Source organism: Brassica napus, chromosome A9 (assembly GCF_020379485.1).
Source record: "Brassica napus cultivar Da-Ae chromosome A9, Da-Ae, whole genome shotgun sequence".
Taxonomy (NCBI): Eukaryota; Viridiplantae; Streptophyta; class Magnoliopsida; order Brassicales; family Brassicaceae; genus Brassica; species Brassica napus.
Window position 1 is genome coordinate 40,857,194 of NC_063442.1, and position 23,888 is coordinate 40,881,081.

At 30.1% G+C, this 23,888-nt stretch overlaps 3 protein-coding genes across 4 annotated transcripts; 2 read left to right on the top strand and 1 right to left on the bottom strand.

Annotated features, from left to right (window-relative positions):
• The first annotated feature begins 11,755 nt into the window (after positions 1-11,755).
• LOC106430258 (F-box/LRR-repeat protein At5g35995-like) lies at positions 11,756-13,849 on the top strand. Its single transcript, XM_048740576.1, has 4 exons — positions 11,756-11,780; positions 11,906-12,675; positions 13,288-13,428; positions 13,535-13,849. The coding sequence occupies exons 1-4, from the start codon at positions 11,756-11,758 to the stop codon at positions 13,847-13,849; spliced, it is 1,251 nt and encodes a 416-aa protein (XP_048596533.1).
• Positions 13,850-14,391: 542 nt separating this feature from the next.
• LOC106430275 (telomere repeat-binding factor 4-like) lies at positions 14,392-16,513 on the top strand. The gene is made up of 6 exons (XM_048741651.1): positions 14,392-14,621; positions 15,018-15,256; positions 15,352-15,436; positions 15,559-15,666; positions 15,776-16,067; positions 16,184-16,513. Exons 1-6 carry the CDS (start codon positions 14,472-14,474, stop codon positions 16,213-16,215), a joined length of 906 nt encoding a protein of 301 aa, XP_048597608.1. The 5' UTR covers positions 14,392-14,471; the 3' UTR covers positions 16,216-16,513.
• A 268-nt stretch (positions 16,514-16,781) lies between these two features.
• Positions 16,782-22,571, bottom strand: LOC106430273 (probable phospholipid-transporting ATPase 4). Of its 2 annotated transcripts, none has more exons than XM_013871038.3 (11): positions 22,206-22,571; positions 20,025-21,869; positions 19,827-19,937; positions 19,098-19,374; positions 18,916-19,004; positions 18,742-18,826; positions 18,450-18,659; positions 18,237-18,362; positions 18,068-18,166; positions 17,797-17,988; positions 16,782-17,722 (listed from the first exon to the last, which is right to left on the bottom strand). In XM_013871038.3, the coding sequence occupies exons 2-11, from the start codon at positions 21,812-21,814 to the stop codon at positions 17,045-17,047; spliced, it is 3,657 nt and encodes a 1,218-aa protein (XP_013726492.2). In that variant the 5' UTR covers positions 21,815-21,869; positions 22,206-22,571; the 3' UTR covers positions 16,782-17,044. The 2 variants fall into 2 exon arrangements, with proteins under 2 accessions (XP_013726492.2, XP_048597607.1); XM_048741650.1 differs by lacking the exon at positions 22,206-22,571 and adding an exon at positions 22,126-22,144.
• Positions 22,572-23,888: the final 1,317 nt, after the last annotated feature.

A 23,888-nucleotide genomic window follows, 5' to 3' on the forward strand; every position in this document is an offset into this window, starting at 1 on the left:
ATGTAGTATATGGACGCAAAATGTTATTTACTGGTTTGAATGTACCATATATGGAAACAAAGAATTTTGGTAGAAACGTCTTTCCTTAAAAAGGTGGTTTAACTGAAAATTTTGGGTAAAGGGGAAATAAAAGTAAAAACTGTGAGCGGCAAATTTGCACGACCACTTGCTGAAACCTAATCTCTACTAATAAAAGAGATCTTTTGAGGCTCCATAGAGCGTCCACATCAGCAAAAAAAAACTACTTCCGAAAGATGACACGTGGCATAAAATATAGTTTTACTAATTTTCAAAAATTATAAATAATATCTAAACATACAACATAAAAATGGAAAAACTACATTAAACATATGTAAGATTACCATTTTTCACTTAAAAAACGGCTTATCTCCATAATGTAACATTACCGTTAATAAAAGGGACCTTTTGAGGCTCCATAGAGCGTCCACAGCAGCAAAAAAAACTACTTCCGAAAGATGACACGTGGCATAAAATATAGTTTTACTAATTTTCAAAAATTATAAATAATATCTAAACATACAACATAAAAATGGAAAAACTACATTAAACATATGTAAGATTACCATTTTTCACTTAAAAAAACGGCTTATCTCCATAATGTAACATTACCGTTTTATAAAAAAAACAAAAAACATTATATATAATTTCGAAAATAATAAATATATGTAAACATACAACATAAAAAATAGAAATACTACATTAAACATATGTAAGATTACCATTTTACATTTTTATTTTTAAAAAATAATATGTAAACATACAACATAAAAAATGGAAAAACTACATTAAACATATGTAAGATTACAATTTTTCACTAAAAAAAAGACGGCTTATCTCCATAATGTAACATTACTATTTTGTAAAAAAACACTATATATAATTTTGAAAATAATAAATAATATGTAAACATACAACATAAAAAATAGAAATACTACATTAAACATATGTAAGATTACCATTTTACATTTAAAAATAACAATAATATGTAAACATACAACATAAAAAAATGGAAATCTACATTAAACATATGTAAGATTACCATTTTTCACTAAAAAAATGGCTTATCTCCATAATGTAACATTACCATTTTATAAAAAAAGAAAAAAAAACATAAATATAACTATTTGACTATTTTTCCAAATTCTTCTATTAAACATTGTCGTTTTACATTAAAAATGGAAAAATACATTAAAACTTAAACATATATCTTAAAATATAGATATTAACTAAATATAAAGTATAAGAAAGAGAAATACTCAATATATAGAAAAATAAATAATAAGTATATATTATAAATATATAAATATACGAATTATATATACAATAATAAGTAAATGCACAATTTTAAAAAATGGAAAAATACATTAAAACTTAAACATATATCTTAAAATATAGATATTAACTAAATATAAAGTATAAGAAAGAGAAATACTCAATATATAGAAAAATAAATAATAAGTATATATTATAAATATATAAATATACGAATTATATATACAATAATAAGTAAATGTACAATTTTAAAAAATGGAAAGAATACATTAAATATTAAACATCTATCTTAAAATGTAAAATATAGATATTAAGTAAATAGAAAGTATAAGAAAAAGAAATACACAACTTAAAAACAATGGAAAAAATATATTAAGATTTAAACATCTATCTTAAAATGTAAAATATAGATATTACGCAAATAGAAAGTATAAGAAAAGGAAATACACAATTTAAAAAAATGGAAAAAGTACATTAGTATTTAAACATCTATCTTAAAATGTAAATCTATCTTAAAATATAAAATTATTAGTAAATAGAAAGTATAAGAAATAGAAATACACAATATAAATAAAAATAATTAATAAGTAAATATATAATATAGGCAAATACCCAATTTAAAAAATGGAAAATTACATTAAGATTTAAAAATATATCTTAAAATTTAAAATATAAATATTACGTAAATAGAAAGTATAACAAATAGAAATATACAATTTAAAAAAATGGAAAATGTAAATTAACATTTAAACATCTATCTTAAAATGTAAAATAGAGATATTAAGTAAATAAAAAGTACAGGAAATAGAAATACATATACAGGAAAATAAATAATAAGTAAATAATGTAAATATATAATATATGAATTATATATATAATAATAAGTAAATACACAATTTTTTAAGAAAATGGACAAAGTTCATTAAACATTAAACATCTATCTTAAAATGTAAAATATATAATATAAGTAAATACACAATTAAAAAAAATGGAAAAAGTACATTAAGATTTAAATATCTATTTTAAAATATAAAATATAGATATTACGTAAGTAAAAATATAAGAAATGGAGATAAACATTTAAAAATGAAAAAATTACATTGAGATTTAAACATCTATCTTAAAATGTACATCTATCTTAAAATGGTAGTATATTATATAAAAATGGAAATACCACATTAAACAAAAAAAAATATAGTTTTACATCAAGAAAGCTCCTATAAAACTGATTATCCCATCAACATCAACCTCACACAATCAAAGAAAACTTCAAAGCACTCGAGCAAAAAAAAGTTCCACCATCAATTCTTGCCGTCCCAAAAACCTTTAATAACCTTGAAGGAGATTTTTTATAACAATGAACTTTTTGTTAGGTGGATTCATTGTTGGAAAACCCGCAACTTCCAAAAGTCAAACTTATTAATGAGAATTGAATTGCTTTTCATAGACACAAAAGTATTTTTACAAATTTAAATTAATCTAATCCATAATTTTATTGTTAATATTCATACTAACTCTTTCATGATCAAACCATTACAGTTAATAACCATTCAAGCGTTTATCCCGAAACACTTCCTTCCTCGCCGAATCAGGTATTGGTTTATGTTGGTTTAGTATTATTTTTGGTTTATTAACCGGTTTAGGATGGTCCTATTGTAAATATAATTTAAGTTGGTTTAGCATATATTATGCTTAAAATAACTTAAATTAAATAATATTAATATTATGCTTAAAATATAATTTTAGAGAGTTTTCAAATATAGTTTACAGAACATTATAGGTGATGAATTTAATTTATTAAATTCGTTTATTACTTAAAACTAAGTTTTTTTTTAAAACATACTGAGTTATAAATATCAATGATGGATTGGTAAGTATAACATGAAGACAAAAATATAAATATTTGATTTTCAAGATAAGAAATTCAGCTTTTATCCAGTTACTCTATATATAATATCTTAATTTTTTTTTTAAAAAATATACATAATTTATATATATAGATTAATCTTCCAAACTTAAACTATTATATTATATATGAATAATGTTTTTAAATAAAAATAATTTCTGATTAAAATAAATAAATAAAAACAACAAAGGGTTATTTTCAAATAATGGATGTAATTTACATTATACTATCATTTAACAAGTATTAGATACGTTTTGATATATCATTATTTTCTATTTCCAGAAAACAATAATGTTAAACATCAATATCATCTAGGTTAAGTATACGAACATCACAATTCAAACCTCACAAAATTTTTATATAAACATTATAATACAATATTTTAATCAAAAAATACAATTCAAAAAAAAATATTCAAAGAATAGTTATATACTTAATATTTGAAAATCAAAGATATTTTTGCTAAAATTATACTTACCTGGCCAAGGAGATCAACCATCTTTTTACGGATCGATCGATTGTTGAGCATGTGGTGGATCCGAAAATACTCTGGAGTTTAATTAAATATCTAAAACATTTATTCCAACACTCAACAGATAGTTTTGCTAAATATGATAACTAGATAGCCAACAAAATTACAAAAAAATATTTAAATAGTAAAAAATATGTTAATTTAACGTGTTAAAATTTAAAAATAAATTTAAAGTATGGCATGCATTCTTAACATTTATATAAATATATTTCATAGCCTAAATATAAATAATTTAACAACTTAAATTAGAAAAAAAGTAAAAATTCCGGGCGTAGCCCGGGTTAATCCCTAGTCTCTACTAATAAAAGGGACCTTTTGAGGCTCCATAGAGCGTCCACATCAGCAAAAAAAACTTCTCTCGAAAGATGACACGTGGCATAAAATATAGTTTTACATTTTAATACCTTTTGAGGCTCCATAGAGCGTCCACATCAGCAAAAAAAACTTCTCTCGAAAGATGACACGTGGCATAAAATATAGTTTTACATTTTAATATTACAAATATTACAAATTTTTGAAAATTATAAATAATATGTAAACATACAACACAAAAAATAGAAAAACTACACTAAACATATGTAAGATTACCATTTTTCACTTAAAAAAAAGACGACTTATCTCCATAATGTAACATTACCGTTTTATAAAAAAAAACAAAAAACATTATATATAATTTCAAAAATAATAAATATATGTAAACATACAACATAAAAAAAAAGAAATACTACATTAAACATATGTAAGATTACTATTTTACATTTTTATTTAAAAATAATAATATGTAAACATACAACATAAAAAAATGGAAAAACTACATTAATTAAACATATGTAAGATTGCCATTTTTCACTAAAAAAAGACGGCTTATCTCCATAATGTAATATTACTATTTTGTAAAAAAAATATTATATATAATTTTGAAAATAATAAATAATATGTAAACATACAACATAAAAAATGGAAATACTACATTAAACATATGTAAGATTACCATTTTACATTTAAAAATAACAATAATATGTAAACACACAACATAAAAAAAAACCTTTTGAGGCTCCATAGAGCGTCCACATCAGCAAAAAAAACTTCTCTCGAAAGATGACACGTGGCATAAAATATAGTTTTACATTTTAATACCTTTTGAGGCTCCATAGAGCGTCCACATCAGCAAAAAAAACTTCTCTCGAAAGATGACACGTGGCATAAAATATAGTTTTACATTTTAATATTACAAATATTACAAATTTTTGAAAATTATAAATAATATGTAAACATACAACACAAAAAATAGAAAAACTACACTAAACATATGTAAGATTACCATTTTTCACTTAAAAAAAAGACGACTTATCTCCATAATGTAACATTACCGTTTTATAAAAAAAAACAAAAAACATTATATATAATTTCAAAAATAATAAATATATGTAAACATACAACATAAAAAAAAGAAATACTACATTAAACATATGTAAGATTACTATTTTACATTTTTATTTAAAAATAATAATATGTAAACATACAACATAAAAAAATGGAAAAACTACATTAATTAAACATATGTAAGATTGCCATTTTTCACTAAAAAAAGACGGCTTATCTCCATAATGTAATATTACTATTTTGTAAAAAAAAATATTATATATAATTTTGAAAATAATAAATAATATGTAAACATACAACATAAAAAATGGAAATACTACATTAAACATATGTAAGATTACCATTTTACATTTAAAAATAACAATAATATGTAAACACACAACATAAAAAAAATAGAAAAATTACATTAAACATATGTAAGATTACAATTTTCACTAAAAAAACGGCTTATCTCCATAATGTAACATTACCATTATATAAAAAAAAGAAAAAAAACATAAATATAACTATTTGACTATTTGTCCAAGTTCTTCTATTAAACATTGCCGCTTTACACTAAAAATGGAAAAATACATTAAGATTTAAACATCTATCTTAAAATATAAAATATATAAATTAACTAAATATAAAGTATAAGAAAGAGAAATACTCAATATATAGAAAAATAAATAATAAGTAAATATTATAAATATACAAATTATATATACAATAATAAGTAAATGCACAATTTATAAAAAATGGAAAGAGTATATTAAATATTAAACATCTATCTTAAAATGTAAAATATAGATATTAAGTAAATAGAAAGTATAAGAAAAAAAATACACAACTTAAAAACAATGGAAAAAGTATATTAAGATTTAAGCATCCATCTTAAAATGTAAAATATAGATATTACGCAAATAGAAAGTATAAGAAAAGGAAATACACAATTCAAAAAATGGACAAAGTACATTAGTATTTAAACATCTATCTTAAAATGTAAATCTATCTTAAAATATAAAATTATTAGTAAATAGAAAGTATAAGAAATAGAAATACACAATATAAAAAAATAAGTAAATATATAATATAAGTAAATACCCAATTTAAAAAATGGAAAATTACAAAGTTTTAAAAATATATCTTAAAATTTAAAATATAGATATTACATAAATAGAAAGTATAACAAATGAAAATATACAATTTTTAAAAAATGAAAAATGTACATTAAGATTTAAACATCTATATTAAAATGTAAAATAGAGATATTAAGTAAATAAAAAGTACAAGAAATAGAAATACATATACAGGAAAATAAATAATAAGTAAATAATAAGTAAATAATGTAAATATATAATATATGAATTATATATATAATAATAAGTAAATACACAACAACATTTAAAAAATGGAAAAGTTCATTAAGCATTAATCATCTATCTTAAAATGTAAAATATATAATATAAGGAAATACACAATTTAAAAAAATGGAAAATGTACATTAAGATTTAAATATCTATTTTAAAATATAAAATATAGATATTACGTAAAAAAAATAAGAAATGGAAATAAACATTTTAAAAAATGGAAAAAATATATTAAGATTTAAACATCTATCTTAAAATGGTAATAAATTATATAAAAATGGAAATACCACATTAAAAAAAAAGTATAGTTTTACATCAAGAAAGTCCATATAAAACTCATTATACCATCAACATCAACCTCACACTATCAAGGAAAGCTTCAAAACACTCGAGCAAAAAAATGGTTCCACCATTAACCCTTGCCGTCCCAAAAACTTTTAATAACCTTGAAAGAGATTTTTTATAAGAACGAACTTTTTATTAGGTGGATTCATTGTTGGAAACCCCGCAATTTCCAAAGGGCAAACTTATTCAGGGAATTGAATTGTTTTTCATAGACTCAAAGGTATTCTTACAAATTTAAATTAATCTAATCCATAATTTTATTGTTAATATTCATACTAACTCTTTCATGATCAAACCATTACAGTTAATATCCATTCAAGCGTTTATCCCAGAACACTTCCTTCCTCGCCGAATCCGGTATTAGTTCATGTTGGTTTAGTATTGTTTTTGGTTTATTAACCGGTTTAGGATAGTCCTATTGTAAATATAATTTAAGTTGATTTAGCATATATTATGCTTAAAATAACTTAAATTAAATAATAGTAATTATGCTTAAAATATAATTGTAGAGAGTTTTCAAATATAGTTTACAGAATATTATAGGTGATGAATTTACTTTATTAAATTCATTTATTACTTCAAACTAAGTTTTTTTTTAAGCATACTGAGTTATAAATATCAATGATGGATTGATGAGTATAACATGAAGACAAAAATATAATTATTTGATTTTCAAGATAAGAAATTCAGCTTTTATTCAGTTACTCAATATATAACATCTTAAATTATTTTTTAAAACATACACATAATTTATATATATAGATTAATCTTACAAACTTAAACTATTATATTATATATGAATAATGTTTTTAAATAAAAATAATTTCTGATTTAAAAAAAATAAAAACAACAAATGGTTATTTTCAAATAATGGATGTAATTTACATTATACTATCATTTAACAAGTATTAGATACGTTTTGATATATCATTATTTTCTATTTCCAGAAAACAATAAATTGTTAAACATCAATATCATCTAGGTTAAGTATACGAATAAAACAAATTCAAACATCACAAAAAAATATTTACATAAACATTATAATACAATAATTTAATCAAAAAATACAATTCAAAAAGAGAATATTCAAAAGAATAGTTATATACTTAATATTTGAAAATCAAAGATATTTTTGCTAAAATTGTACTTACCTGGCCAAGGAGATCGACCATCTTTTTACGAATCGATCGATTGTTGAGCATGTGATCGATCCGAAAATACTCTGCAGTTTAATTAAATATCTAAAACATTTATTCCAACACTCAACAGATAATTTTGCTAAATATGATAATTAGATAGCCAACAAAATTACAAAAAAATATTTAAATAGTAAAAATATGTTAATTGAACGTGTTAAAATTTAAAATAAATTTTAATTATGACATGCATCTTAAGATTTATAAAAATATATATATCATAACCTATATATAAATAATTTAACAACTTAAATTAGAAAAAAAAATAAAAATCCCGGGCGTAGCCCGGGTTAATCCCTAGTCTATACTATACTAAAAGGGGGATATAAGCCATGGAGAGGTGTCCACATAGGATAGAAAAATCAACCAATCAGAGAACCCGAAATTGCCATGTCATCTCATTTATTTTTCGTAAAAAATAAAAAAAAACAATGCGAAGGTGAGAATCGAACCCGGGTTGGTATGATATATATATAGAACAGTTACCACTAAGCCATTGACACTTTCTTGGACACATATAAAGAACCACTAAGTATATAATCACAAACTTTTATGTACATTTACAATAATATGAATTCAACTTTCAAGACTCCGATACTTTGTTTTGTAAAAAAAAAAAAGTAAGTGGCTAAGTTAATATATTCTTAGAAAGTGTGAGAACGTTGACAAATATGAAAAATCATAGATTTTTGTTTTCGTGACAAAGTTAATAATTTTGTAAAAGTAAGTTTAACATATAAATTTTCGTGACAAATATGAAAAAGCATAGATTTTTGTAAAATTTTGACAAAACAACTCAAAACATACTTCTCTAATGTCTTAATAAAATATTATTTAAGGGTGTAATAATTAAATATATTAATTCAATAAATTTTGTAATTTATAGACAAAACAATAACACAACAAATTTTGAAACATTTGTTTAACCTATCGATTTTTTTTCACGAGAATCCAACTAAACAAGATAAAAAAAAATTAGATTTACAAATATTTAATTACCATTTTATTCAATTTTGATTAATTTCAAATTGTCATAATGTATCTTTTTGAAGTTACAAATACGAAAAAGCATAGATTTTTGTACAATTTGACAAAACAACTCAAAACATATTTTTCTAATGTCTTAATAAAATATTATTAAAGGATGCAATAATTAAATATATTAATTCAATAAATTTTATAATTTATAGACAAAACAATACCACAACAAATTTTGAAACATTTGTTTAACCAATCGATTTTTTTTTTCATGAGAATCCAACTAAACAATTAGATTTACAAATATTTAATTACCATTTTATTCAATTTTGATTCATTTCAAATTGTAATAATGTATCTTTTTGAAGTTACAAAAAAATAATGTTCTTTCTTTATTACACTAGCATTGTATATAGATTCTATATACACAAAATAAATATAATATAACAACATAAGCTTGCTTTCCCCGATTCATATGAAAACTTTTTAAGTTATCCACCAAAGCAAATTAATTAAATCAATGAAATTGTTAAAATACAGCAAATTAATATATAATTTTATTTTAAAATAAATTATTTAAAAAGTGTATTTTCGTTAAAACAAAATAATAAATAAGTAAAACTGATTTGATGGTAATTTTTATGATATATATATATATATATATATATCAATTCTGTGAAAGAAATAGAAGCTTAATATGGAAAAAAATCTTAAATACAAAAACCTCTAAAAATTAACAAAAAAAACTAATAAATTAAACTATGATATCACTTAAAAGCTTCTTAGACCATATTAATAAAATATTTAAGCGATAATTAGACAAATTTGATTTTTTTCCAGCAAAAAATTTATTATTAATTAGCATCAGTTATTTCAAGATGTTTAAGAAATGGTGGACAAAAAAATAAAATGAACATTAATGATATATGAACTATGAATAGTACTTTGTGAAGCAGACTTAGATAACATATCTGCACATCCATTTCCAGTCCTTTTTGATGCTTAAATTCAATTTCTTCAGAGTAGTTATTCCACAAATAGATCGTATGAGATATTGTTTTGATATGTAGATTTGTTTTTTCAATGTTAAGAAGATTGATAACTGTAAAAATGTCTCTTTCGAATATGATATGTCTATAACTGAGTCCCCAACATGAGACAAGTTTGTTTAAAAAGTAAACTAGATTTTGACCCGCGCTTTCAAAGCGCGGATTTATTTTTGTTTTTTTTTCAATTGACAAATATTTAGTAAATGTCACATTTTCATATATTTGTGTTTTATTTTATAAAAGACTTAAAAAAATTATCTTTATTTATCGTATTTCATTTTAAATGACTATTTATGTTAAAAAAATTAAACTGTATTTTTTTAATGAATTAAGTTGGTATAACTCTGATAAATTAATTTTATTATGGGGTTAAAATTTTAATTAAAAATTATATACTTTTAATAAAGATTTATACTTTTCAATAAAAAAATTCAATTATTTTTATGAATGCTTAAATTATATTAAGAAAAGAAAAAAATAATAATTAAGAATAGTTGAAAAAAAATTATTTGAACTTGGACTCAATGGCCCAAAGGAAAAAAAAAAGTGAGAATTGAATCTGATTTTTTAATAGGCCCAAATGGCCCAAGAGAGATTTGATTTGGGCTGGATCCAAAAATAATGACCCAATATAGATTTATTATTAATATTACTTAATTACCCTTAATGAAACATGCAATGTTAGTGAAAGAAACATGCCCCTAAGGTAATTATGACAATATGATCCTGCTTTAATAGTATAGATAATTTTATTTTTCTTATATTATATAATCAATATATATTATTTACTGATAATAAAAATATAGTTATTCATCTATCACAAATATCTATGCAAATATGTGAATCAAGTACAACAATCAAACAACATAATGATTTCCACAAAGAAAATTTAAAAAATATATTTATGTTATGAAGTCATATTTTATATTCTTTAAATAATGTAATACAATATTATACATTATTTTTTAGAATTGAGAAATACATATATCAGTTAGACAAATTAAGCGATAATTAGACAAATTTGATTTTTATTTTGTGAGTAAAAAGTTTATTATTAATTAGCATTACTTATTTCAAGATGTTTAAGAAATGATGGACAAAAAAATAGGATGGACATAAATGATATATGAACTATAAATAGTTTTTTTGTAAAGCTGACTTAGATAACACATATGCACATCCATTTCCAGTCCTTTTTGATGCATAAATTCAATTTCTTCAGAGCAGTTATTCCACAAAGAGATCGTATGAGATATTGTTTTGATATTCAGATTTGTTTCTTGATTGTTAAGAAGATTGATAAGTGTAAAAATGTTTCATTCGAATATGATATGTCTATAACCGAGTCCCCAACATGAGACAAGTTTGTTAAAAAGTAAACAATTCCATTTTTATTATATTATATAATAAATATATATTATTTACTGATAATAAAAATATAGTTATTCATCTATCACAAATATCTATGCAAATATGTGAATCAAGTACAACAATCAAACAACATAATGATTTCCACAAAGAAAATTTAAAAAATATATTTATGTTATGAAGTCATATTTTATATTCTTTAAATAATGTAATACAATATTATACATTATTTTTTAGAATTGAGAAATACATATAATATCTTATCCGCGTGTAGCGCGGTTAAAAAATCTAGTCATATATAATAAGAGGAGGATTCTCTTCCTCTAACTCCAAAATCTAATTCAAATTTTGCTTTAATGGGTCTGGCTTCGATTCTAAAACGTAAGTTTGATTTTGATCCTTTTCCCCCCATTCGTTTAGGCAGATTTGTGTATATTGTTAATCAAAATTCGTTAATAGCTTTTTTTTGTTTCCATGCATATAATAATAAATAATATTGCATGCAGGCAGAAGAAAGGCTCAGTTGGAGTCTATATCTCGTAGAGATTCAATCAGCAGTTTGCCAGATGATATTCTTGGCATAATCTTGTCTTTACTTCCCACAAAACTTGCTGCTTCCACATCGGTTCTGTCTAAGAGGTGGATGAATCTGCTCCCTCTTGTAGACAGCAGCCTTGATTTTGATGACTCCATCTTTCTCTATCCCGACCACCACCGAGATGCCGCAAGATCAAGTGCATTCTCCGAGTTTGTGGACAAGACAGTCGCTCTGTTAAGTACCTGTCCCATCAAGACTCTCTCCGTGAATGGCCGCTACGAAAAGTCTCGTGTTGACGATTGGATTCGCGTCGCGTTACAACCCAGCTTATCGGAACTACACTTGCGGTGTCCTCATCGGATAGACAAAGATAGAGCAGAGTTGTTGTTTCGGTCCAAAACATTGGTTAAGCTTACACTATCCGGTGGATGCGTTATCGAAGCCCTCCCTGATGGACACATGGACTTTACTGATCAACTTTTTATGGATGAGAAAATAAACGAAGATAGGTGTTTCCCATCGCTCAAATCGCTTTATATCGGCGATATCGTGATAGAGGAGTCCTATTACCACAAGCTCATCCTTATGTGCCCCGTTCTGGAAGAATTGTTCATACATAACGATGGCGAATCACACCCGCCGAGTTGGATTGGATTTGCGCCATGTCGTACTTTGAAGCGACTTGTGATTTATTACGTCGTTCCACCCGAGTATAAAGATGTTTACGATGATCAAGAAGTTTGCATCAGTTGTCCAGAAAACCTTTGTCTACTTTGAATTTTCTAGTTATGTCCATGATGTTTATAATGATGGTGGCGAGATGGAGTCGCTTGTCGAAGCTAGACTAGATCTTCGATTATTGGAGTCAACTACCCGTTTTGATGATTATACCGAGACAGGTGAGTATAATGATTTGCTTGTAGTGATGATATCTTTGGTGATGCTACAATCCTGCTTTTGAGAATGGCCAGTTACGTAAAGATCCTCCACTTGTCTGCTTATTCTCTTGAGGTCAGTATCTCTTCCATTGACTGTTTTGGTATATGTATTCTATGTTGTTGTGCCTATGATTTTGTTGATGAAGCTGAAGCTTTATAAAATAAATTATTTTAGTAATAATTAGAACAAAATCTCAATCCTATTAAATTATTAATAATAACTGAATACAATTCTGGACATGCATATAAAATAAAAATAGAAAACCAAATATCCCTAAAAACTATTGAAATCTATAAAGATAATTCTAACTATCAAAATAAATAGTAAAACTAAAATAAAATTAATTCATAAATCTATTATGAATATATATATCTGTATATATGCTTATGGTTTCGATAATACATGCATTAGGCGCTTCATTTCGGCTGCAAATTGATCTTCACATTCGACAACCTCGTTACTTTATCATTCGAGAGCGACAAGGATAAAAGCTGGCAAGTTCTGCCACGTCTGCTCAGAAAGACCCCAAAGCTACAAAATTTAGTCATCAAGGTATCAGTTTCTTGATGGACAAATAATATATTTTTCTTGTTTTGCAATTGATTTATCATACACATGTCAAATTGTTTTTTTCATGTTTTCTTTTAAATGATTTCAGGGTCTCTTGCATCGAGTAACAGGTAGATGTGGAGATGTGTGTCCTTGCTATCATCGTCCCAAACGTAAGGGAGTGATTGATTGGCGAAAAGAGAAAGTGTCTTGTTTACCGTATCTTCCACTGAAGGTGCTAGAGATCTCAGGATACGGAGGAACTTGTAGAGAGATTGAACAGATGAGGTTTTTTTTGGGAAGCCTGCAATACCTCGAACTCGTGAAAATTGGTGTTCAACCAGGGTCAGACTGTAACAAGTTGAGATCGAACCTAATGAGATTTCCTAGATTCTCATCCAAGTGCAACATCCAGTTCATCTGAATTTCTATCTCACTCTTGATGACAAAGTTGAGAAATAGCTCTCCTTACTATGTTCACATGATATAACAATGTTCACATTTTATGGCTTAGTGAAAAAGAGTTAAAAAAAACATGATCATAAGCAAAAACTCATGGAGCTTTTCAATTTTTTATGTAATTTGAATTTAACCCCTGATGTTTTATTTATGACAATTTAAACCAAGAAATCTTTGAGTTTTAAATTATTTTCATTTTCGACCTTTATTTTTCAAACCTTTGTACAATGTGCACCTTAAATTGAAAACTTACCAAAATAATCACTTTGTAGATTGAGATAGATCTTCACAAATGTTTACAGTGCTTCTTTAAGTTTTTATTAATTCGAATTTGACCCCTGACGTTCTATTTATGTCAATTTAAACCAAAATCGCTGCGGTTTATGATTATTTATAATTTCGATCCCTATAGTTTTTAGACGTTTATACAACGCGCATCTGAAATTAAAAACTTACCAAAAGAACCACTTTGTCGATTGAGAGACAAATCTTCACAAACTATAAAAGAAAAGACTTTTTGTTTGGATTGGGAACAAGAAGATTGCATAGACAGACAAACGAAGCTGCGAAGAGGGGACGCGATAGAGATGGGAAACCATAAGCTCAAATGGACGGAGGAGGAGGAAGAGGCGTTGCTCGCCGGCGTTCAGAAGCATGGGCCCGGAAAGTGGAAGAATATTATCAAAGATCCTGAGTTCGCTGATTCCCTCTGTAATCGCTCCAACATCGACCTCAAGGTCTCTTCTTTCTTGCTGCTCTTTGTTCAGATATAAAGAACCTTACTTCGGTTTGATCGTGTGCAAAAAGATTGAAACTTTCTCACCGGAAAAATCTTCTCCGGTTGTTTGGTTTGAGAAGCTGCTGTGCTCATGCAATCTGATAAGTATTAGTTTCTGGATGAAAAGATTAAGACTTGGAAGAGTTTTGGATTTGAGGTTGTAGAGGGTTCTAGACTCTGGTTTGTTCGGTGGATATATTGTTTGCTCTGTAGCATTTGAGATTCTTGTACTTACCTGTGCAAGAAATGCTGTGCAGCTCGTTAGTCTTGTAACTCCAGCTATGATTTTAAACCACCAGAGGGTGTGAACTTATGATCAAGAATCTTTAAACATGCGATGTTTCATATTCTCTAGGATAAATGGCGTAACTTGAATGTTCCCCCTGACATTCAAGGCTCAATAGATAAGGTGCGGACACCAAAAATCAAAGCTGCAGCTTTGAATCTAGCCGCCGTTGCAGCTGCTGCTACCAGTACTCCACCACCTTCTAGCGCGACCCCTTCTCCGGTTGCTCCCCTCCCTCGTAGTGGATCTTCTGATTTGAACGTTGATGATAGTTGGAACACTATGGTGGATGCAAAGAATGCTCCCAGGTTTGTTTTTTTTTCTTTATATTCTTAAGTGCTGTAAATTGCTACTTGCTACTTGAATTGTGACGCTTCCTGATGATGCCATTGGTTTCTTAAAGGTATGATGGGATGATATTCGAAGCTCTTTCAGCGTTGACGGATCCTAATGGATCTGATGTCACTACAATTTTCAACTTCATCGAGGTTAGGCATACCACTATGATTATCTATTGATAGCTCTATTAGGTTTCGGTATCAATTTTTAGTGTCATAGCAGCTAACTTCTGATGATCAAGTTCATGATATTGGTCTGGTTTTGTGTATAGGAAAAAAAACATGAAGTGCCACCAGGTTTTAAAAGGGTCCTGGGATCAAGATTGAGGAGGCTTGCTGCTCAAGGCAAAATTGAAAAGGTTAACCAGATAAGAGCAGGAGTAAGTAGTCTTGAACAAGAGCGCAAACATTTTAACTTTTTCTTTCCATCTGTGCTGGTTTCCTCCTCATGCCTGCTTTTTGTATTGTTTTGGTACAATGCAACAACAGACGCAGAACTTCTATAGGATGTATGGTACTAGCTTCTCGGGAATGAGAGCGCCGGTTGTAGCGAGACCTAAAGAGGTGAATGTGAAACCCCGGCAGACAAACAGTCAACGAGTACTCACGGTTTCGCAGAAGGAGGTTGATCAAGCTTCAGGAACCGCAGCTTTTAAGTTCGCGGAGGTAGAAAAAAATTTAGAATTGGTCAAAAGAGCTGCAGAACACAAAGAAAGGATGATAAAACTGGCAGAACAAGCTGATATTATTCTACTGCTCGCGGAAGAGTTGCACGAAGCATGTAAATGATTCTTTTCATAAAAAGCCATGACACTAGTAGTGTCTCAGTGTTGTTCTGTCTTCAAAAAGCTTTAGGACTTTTTGGTGTCTGACGTTTTCAGTTTTGTTTTGTTGCAGGTTGTCAGGGAAACATTGTGGAACTGAATTGAGGTTGATGGAAACAAAAGAAGCAAGCACAGATTGAGTGAGTCTTAGTTTTGGTATATATACTGATAGTAATTGGCTATTAGCTTGCATTCTTTTGTTTCTTATGATGCCAACTTAGGAGTAATTGTTTGCACAAATAACATTTTACCGTTCTTTAGTTTACTAATAAAAAAAAAGGTAGTTGAGGGTAATTAGCCAGAAACAGAAATGTATTGTGTGGCTTGGAAAGTACAGTATTAAACTCTTATCTTTTACTTTGTGTCATGTTTTTTTCTTTTCAATCAAAATCAATTAGTATAAGTGAAACGTATTTAACAGTCTGAAGCTTACAATCCAGAACCAAGAACAGTTTTATCTCTAACATTATCAGTTTTGTGTGTAAATAAATAAAGTAAATTAGACAAGTTGCTGCTAATGACGTTATTAATAATGCACTCAAAAGATTGTTTTTGGTTGTTATCAACTGTCTCAAAAACATTCTATGAATCAGTAACAACACTGAAAAGATGTGTTTCTGTCACAAACAACCTTTGGGTTTGTTGTCAGAACAGTAAGAAAGAACTTAGAGTGGAACAAAAAGAACATCCTTTTTGGGTGTTGCAATCTGTTAAGTATACACACGCAAAAACCTATGTATAGTTCTGATTCAGAAAAATTACAAACACCAGTCAGCTATATAAGTCCTTCTTTTTTACTTTCTTCCATGTCATACACAACAAGATCAAGAACTGTCTTCAATCTGAATCAAAATCCAGCGCCCACCTCCATCAAAGAACCTGATACTGTTTCTACAGGTTGTAAAACTTAAGGAATAAAATCACCTTTAAGAGGCTAGACTGATCTTGGAGACATTGTATCTTGAGCTGAACAGTTTGACTGTTTCTTGTTGAGTTTTGACCGTAGATGTCTGATTTTCGCGTCAACTCTAGCTGTGAACCCGATCTTTGTCTTCTCCCGTGCTTTGTTACGCTCCCGTGTCCACATCCTTCTATCCTCCAAGTCTCTCTTGTAGTACTTGATCTCTTGAATGATGTGATGATCCATTGGATTCAAGAATCTCTGGAAGGATATGTGGGCAAAGTAAGGGAGAACCGTGGTTACTGTGACCAAAAACGTGGATATCCAATATATGGGAGCAGGAGCAAGAATCTCAGCTAGAATTCTATAGATGTTGCCTGAAAGACTCGGAGGCATCATTCCATAGAGCGCAACAAAGAGATACCACAAACCAATGCTTCCCCAGATCAAGACGTGTTGGATCCAAGTGAAGTGGCTCATGGTTAAAGCGATCTGCACGTTCACAGCCCAGATGATGCAAGTAAACATGGTGGTGCCAACAGCATCCATGTCAGCGGTTTGACCAGTGGCTCTGAAAGCTTGCTCATAGATGACTCCTATGTTGAGGAAGAATATGGCGAGAGAGGAGTAGACGCCGTTTCCCATCCAGCCTAGTATTCTATACCAGTCAAAGAAGAGATTCTTCTTCCCTTGTTGGTATAAAGCAGGAAACTGCAGAAAGAAAAAAGAAGCGAGTGAGAGATTCAGAGGAGCTTTAAGGTTAGCAGATAAAAACTAAACCTTACCTGCAAGCAAATCTCAGAGGAAACATCTTGTTCAAAGACTCCAAGGGCAATCACTGGCAATGAGGTAAGGACAACGTTGAAGAGTAATAGGTAGTAGTCATTATAAACTGATTGCCCAGAGAACCCGGTGAACGCCTCAAAATAGAAGAGAGTGAGACCAAATGCTATGTTTTTGTAGAAAAAGTAACAGATCTGGATGCAGAACAATGCAAGTTAGAAACCAAAAAGTGTGTAAAGAGTAGAATAGGACATCTTGTAAAACACATTTTACCATTTGAGCTATTCTTTTATAACACCAGTGTCCATGAACAACGAGTAATCTTTCCAGAAACCTGAACTGAGCAATAGAAAAATCGCTTGCCATAACAGCCTGCAGAAACAATTGAATATAATCAGGCATTTGCTACAAGTTGGGACATTCTATAAAAAATCAAATTAACCTGCATTCCTTCGACTCCACTAATGCCAACACCAATGTCAGCTTCTTGAATCATTCCAACATCATTTGCACCATCACCTATTGCCAATGTAGTTTTCCCAGTTCCCTCTTTAACTAACCTTGTTACCTTTGTAGAGATAAAACAAAAATTAGACGCAAAAGGAGCACATGAAGCTGACATGTTGAGTATAAGAGAGGGGTCGAAATACAATACCAGAGCTTTCTGCTTGGGAGACACACGGCAACATATGACTGACGCACAATCAACAGCCAAAGCAAGAAACTGAAACTTCATATCGTCCTCCAATGCATACGTTAGAGTTTTCCCGTCAATGATCAAAGCAAATGCAGCGTGTGGATCTTTCTCTAGCTTCACCATTTGTACAGCTTTAGTGAGCTGATTCAGAATATTCTCCTTCACAGCCTGATTACATCAACAAAAATATCAATTGTATATCTTAGAATAGGCTTATCACGTTTAAGGGAAAATCATCTTATCCCCATACCTTTGAATCTTGGGACTCTCCTTCTGAGTTCATCACAGTTATACATATCTGTTTCATGCCTTGCCTAAGTAAACTACATGAATATCTGCAGTTCAAAACAAAAGTTAGTCAAAGAACTTTAAAACATAAATGAATTATGAATCTACTACAATGTATCAAAGTGGTCGTTCTAACCCAATATTGATTGCTGTTTCCATCTTATCCCCGGTTAAAACCCACAGTTTAAGACCAGCTTGGGCAAGTTTATCTATGCACTGTGGGACCTAAAGACAAATGAGAAAAAAATGGAAAATCAATCTTACATAAACAATATGAATGAGATGGAAGTTAAGGTGTCTTGTCTGATAAATGCATACCCCTTTCTGGAGTTTGTCTTCCACAGCAGTTGCACCTACAAGAATTAGGTCCTTTTCGATCATATCTGAAATCTTCTCAAGCAACTCATCTCTGTCAGATCCTATAGAAGTTTTGGCCTTGTGAAACTCAGCGTTCCAAGCTGAATATTCATCCTCATCAAGCTTTCTGTATGAAAGGGCAAGAGTACGTAGTCCAGCTTCTCCATATTCATTTAAATGCTTAGTGGTAGGTCCCAAGTATGTTTTTCCATTCTTAGCCAGTCGTTCAAAAATGATACTGCAAAACATTTAATAACAACTGCTTGAGATTTCTATGACAACACAAAATTCCATGATTCTAAAAATCTGTCCTACCCAAAACAATTTTCTAAAAATCCTAAACAGTTCTGAATCGGTTTAAATCATTCTAAATCGTTATAAATTAGTTTAACTCTGTTAAATTAAGTAATACTATTAGTACAAATCCACGAGTTTATCTAATTTCTGTTGTTTTCTATATCTAATTTTGATGATTCATCAGAATAATTATATAATTAAACCCAAAACCTAAAGTATCTGATAGAAATGTTAAAAGTATATAAAATAAATCAATAATTCGCTGACGCCTAAATCTCCCTAAACCCAAATAATCTTCCTAGTTGTTAATGCTAAACGGCTAGTTACCGGCTACCGATTTTTTGAACATTGCAAAATTCAAACAGAAAGTTTTTTTTTAGCTTTTCATCTAACCTGTCAGCTCCTTTGCATAGCAGAAGAATCTGCCCTTCCTCATCACGCACAACTACTGACATCCTCTTCCTTTTGCTAGTGAAATCCAACAAATTCAGAATTTTATACTCCCTGCATTGTTTCTAATACATGTTCAGGACTGTGTGCTAACCAAGAATAAAAAAAAACTAAGGATAAGATCTCTAAAAAAAATCTCACCTCTCAATAGTTTGCCCTGAAGAAGACAACCTCTCATGAACATAAACACTCGACTGAGTCCTCTTAAAGAACTCAAACCCAAACTCACTCGCAGCAGTAAGAAAAGAAGCTTCATCTGGCGACTCAGCCTCATACGTGTACTTGCCACTCTCCTCGTTAAGCTCAGGGATAGCCGTATGACAAATAGCTAATATCCGGAAAAACAGCAGAATGTCATCAGCATGCGGCTCCCTCAGCCAGTTCCCATTCATCAGCCGCACATCCTCAAAACCAAACCCCTTTATAGGGACTCTAGGAGTCATCACCATCTCACCTTCATGATTACTACCGCTACTCTCCACCTCAATCTCCTGAACGCTCATCCTCGGAGTAGTTGCTCTACTGTGATCATCAAGATCAACAGCCATCTGCTGAGCAGCAGCAACCTCCACCTCGCTTGAACGAACTCCATAAGAAGTCCCAGCGATTGAGCATTTCAGAAAATCCATCTGGTTACAAGTCAAAGTCCCCGTTTTATCAGAGAGGATAGTATCAACCTGTCCTAGCTCCTCATTTAAATTCGATGTGCGCGCGTGCGCTGGAACACCACTCTCACTATCGTACATATGCAAATCTTTGTTGATGAAAGTAGCTTGCAAGACCTTCACAACTTCGATAGAGACGTAAAGAGAGATCGGTATCAAGTAACCGTAAAGCAAGAGGGCAGTGATGAGATGCACAACTCCAGCGTAGACAGGGTTGCTAGGGTTGGTTAGATTCTCAGGCTCGTCTGGTCTCAAGTACCACATCTTAGGCATGTGGAACTTCGTCTCCCAAGCAAAACCTGACGAGCTGATGCAAGAGATTAGTATAAGTAGAACAAGAAGCGTGTAGATGATATAATCCATTGTCTTCTCAATCCTACTTCTTTTTGAAGGAGAGCTAGTTGAGTTCTGCATCACTTTGGTATCGTGCCCTGTGAACACCACAACTCCGTAGACGTAAGGAGTGTTCCTAAGCTTTGAGTCTCTCAACAGAATCTGACTCGGATCTAAAGGAAATATCTGCCTGTCGTATTCAAGATTACCAACGAATGTATACAGACTCGGGTTTGGATCCTCGCATCTTATAGTCCCAGTGAAGTCTTTAAAAGACTCATCATCATCTAGAGATAACGTTACCTCCAAGGATCTCTTCACTTTCAAGTTAGTCTCCCCATCTAAGTTCATAGTCTCCACATAGCAAATCCCATCCTCGTAGCTAGACGACAGCAAGAGCAAATCAGCAGGGAAGAAACCGTCCTTCTCAACCTTAACAACATCCCCAACGCTAATCTTCTTCCACTTCTTGCGTCGAAACTCACCATCACGCTTATGAACCAAAGCCTTCCTCGCGTTGATCTTCACGTCCTGCATGAACCTGCTCCAGTCCTCAAGCGCCTCTTTCAGCATACTTAGCCCCACGACGAAGACAAGGGGAGCGATCATGCTCCACTTGTTGAACGGGGAGAGAGGGAAGACGGAGAGGATGGCGGCCACGAGGAAGTAGAAGTTGGCAGCGCGGTGAAACTGCTCGTAGAGGGATTTGGGGAAGAAGGTGATGAGGTTGTAGCGAGTGGTGGAGACGTAGTTGGAACGGTATCGAAGAGGCTTCTTCTTGTGCATGTGAGGCTGGTTGCAGTGGACTGTTCTGCTGAACCCTGGGCCTTGGATTGGGTGAGGGTCTTGGCCTTCGTCTGCGCTTGGTCTTAGGCATCCGAATGTGTAGATGTTGCTTAGTCTCAGCTTTGACCTTCTTCTACCTCTAGCCATTCTCTTACAAATATAGAATCTTTTTTTATCAAGAACTCTTCTTCTTCATCATAATCTAAATTAAAACAAAAATTAGATTAAAGTTTCTATCTTTGAAAGAAAATATATATATTTATGAAAGGGGGAAATAAAAATTGGTCAGATCTAACGGACCAAACTGAATCAGATTTAACATTTTGGATTTTGAATCTACCATTAAACTCGGAAAGGAATAAAAATTGAAACTTTTAAATCCAAACGCATTTACATGAATCTATGGAAATTCCGACAATGATGTAAGAGAAAAAAAAGAATGGTAAAGATCTTCAAACCCAGCAACAAGTCAACTACAACATAGAGTCATGAAAGTAGAGATCTTGGTCGGAGAAAGACAGCTAAATCTGGGAATTACCGAGGAGAGAGAGAGACAAAACCGGCTGTTCAGCAAGAAGCTGAGAGCTTGACGGCAATGGCAGATCAAGACACGAGAAAAGAAGCAGCTTTCTCTTTCTCTCTCAGATTATTTTGAATTTACTAAAATTTTCTTCAGATTCCAGATGGGGTTTAAAGAGAAAGACTTGTGATTTTCACTCGCTTGTTCTTTCTTGCTTGCTCACACACGCACAATGAGAATCTGAACGAGTGCAAGGATCTTTCGGTGTTGCTTCCTCTTCCTCGTCTGCTTCGTCTTTTTTTTTTTTGAAAGCTTCTTCTTCTCTATGATCTCTCTAATTAACTTCAACGATTAACGATAAAAATAATGTTTCTTTGTTGTTTCTCTATATTACTATTATTATTTTGTAGATGAACTCTCATTACTCTATACCCAAAAAAAAGTCATCACTGAATTTCAAAATAAAATAAAAAGATCATCAAATTGTTAATTTAGCTGAAAGTTTAATACAGTTTGTGGAGTTTTATTTAAAAAATTAGAGCAGTGACAAAAAAAAAAAATTTAAAAAATTAGAGAATTTATTTATGTAAATCGATTGGTCATATTATTTTCATTCAATCAATCTGGTCATTCTTTGATTTGGTCAAACAAAACAAACGCTTCTTCCACTCCATTTTTGTGTAAGATAAAAAACGTTGATTTATTATAGGTTTAAATTTAAGGGAATCATTCCTATAAGTGCCGACAACTCTTAATGATCGATCGGTAGATTAATGTAAGTAGCCTTGAAAAATAAGTAAATAACTCTCTTTTTATAATACGAAGCGAGATCGCGGGAGTGGGGGGAGTGGACTGAACCAATACGCACCGTTTTATATTTTAAAATCACCCACTTGTAAAGTCATCTTTTAAATAATTGTTTATCTTCTAGGAAAAATTGTTTTTTTTTGTAATTTTTGTTGTATTCTAAAGAGCATCGAGTAAATTGTAGATACTGCTATCACTGTATCACAGATGGAAAATCATGCTCTGTATATGGTTTTTCGAAACGTTGATCTCCTAAAAACACATTAAATAATTTCATTTATAAGTTTTATAGTAGGTTTTTTATCATTAATCGAACCAATTCAATCAAAACTCTTCCTCCAACAGACATCCACTCTGCTGCTTCTTGGATACTAAGGCCTCAGCAAGCAAGTAACTCAAGCTCTGCAGTTATCGTCAAGCTTGTGTTCCAATCTGCGGTCTATTTGATCTGGAAAGAAAGGAATGCTCGCATCTTCACAGCCATCTCTACTCCTCCCCAAGTGCTACACAAAGCCCTTGACCGTCTTATCCGTGACCGATTGCTCTCATTTCCGGCCGCGATTCCTTCATCTCCTTCGATGCTTGAACTCTACTTCTCATTCCGGCCTCCTTGAAGGGTGCTGCTCCCCTTTTTCTTTTTGTCTTTTGTTTTGGGTTGTTTTCGTTTCTATGCTTCTAATAAGTTGTACGCAATATTGAAAAATTAAAAATGGTATAAATCTTAACATTTTACCAAAAAAAAAAAAAAAAAAAAACTCTGTAAACTAAATTAAAAATATTATGTATATATGAATGATATAGGACGGCTAATATTTTACACCACATACAAAATGTCTGTATTTGTATTTTGCACCTGGGATACATATTTGATCACGAAAATACTAAACCTTCAAT

What these genes read in the sequence shown, in the direction of transcription:
- LOC106430273 (XM_013871038.3), bottom strand. Translation starts at nt 21,814, where the DNA reads ATGGCTAGAGGTAGAAGAAGGTCAAAGCTGAGACTAAGCAACATCTAC. An exon ending in TCAGGGCAAACTATTGAGAG is followed by an intron (nt 19,938 to 20,024) that starts GTGAGATTTTTT and finishes GAAACAATGCAG; the next exon opens with GGAGTATAAAATTCTGAATT. An exon ending in CTATGCAAAGGAGCTGACAG is followed by an intron (nt 19,375 to 19,826) that starts GTTAGATGAAAA and finishes AATGTTTTGCAG; the next exon opens with TATCATTTTTGAACGACTGG.
- LOC106430258 (XM_048740576.1), top strand. Translation starts at nt 11,756, where the DNA reads ATGGGTCTGGCTTCGATTCTAAAAC. An exon ending in ATGTTTACGATGATCAAGAA is followed by an intron (nt 12,676 to 13,287) that starts GTTTGCATCAGT and finishes TACATGCATTAG; the next exon opens with GCGCTTCATTTCGGCTGCAA. An exon ending in TACAAAATTTAGTCATCAAG is followed by an intron (nt 13,429 to 13,534) that starts GTATCAGTTTCT and finishes AAATGATTTCAG; the next exon opens with GGTCTCTTGCATCGAGTAAC.
- LOC106430275 (XM_048741651.1), top strand. Translation starts at nt 14,472, where the DNA reads ATGGGAAACCATAAGCTCAAATGGACGGAGGAGGAGGAAGAGGCGTTG. An exon ending in GATGCAAAGAATGCTCCCAG is followed by an intron (nt 15,257 to 15,351) that starts GTTTGTTTTTTT and finishes GGTTTCTTAAAG; the next exon opens with GTATGATGGGATGATATTCG. An exon ending in TTAACCAGATAAGAGCAGGA is followed by an intron (nt 15,667 to 15,775) that starts GTAAGTAGTCTT and finishes ATGCAACAACAG; the next exon opens with ACGCAGAACTTCTATAGGAT.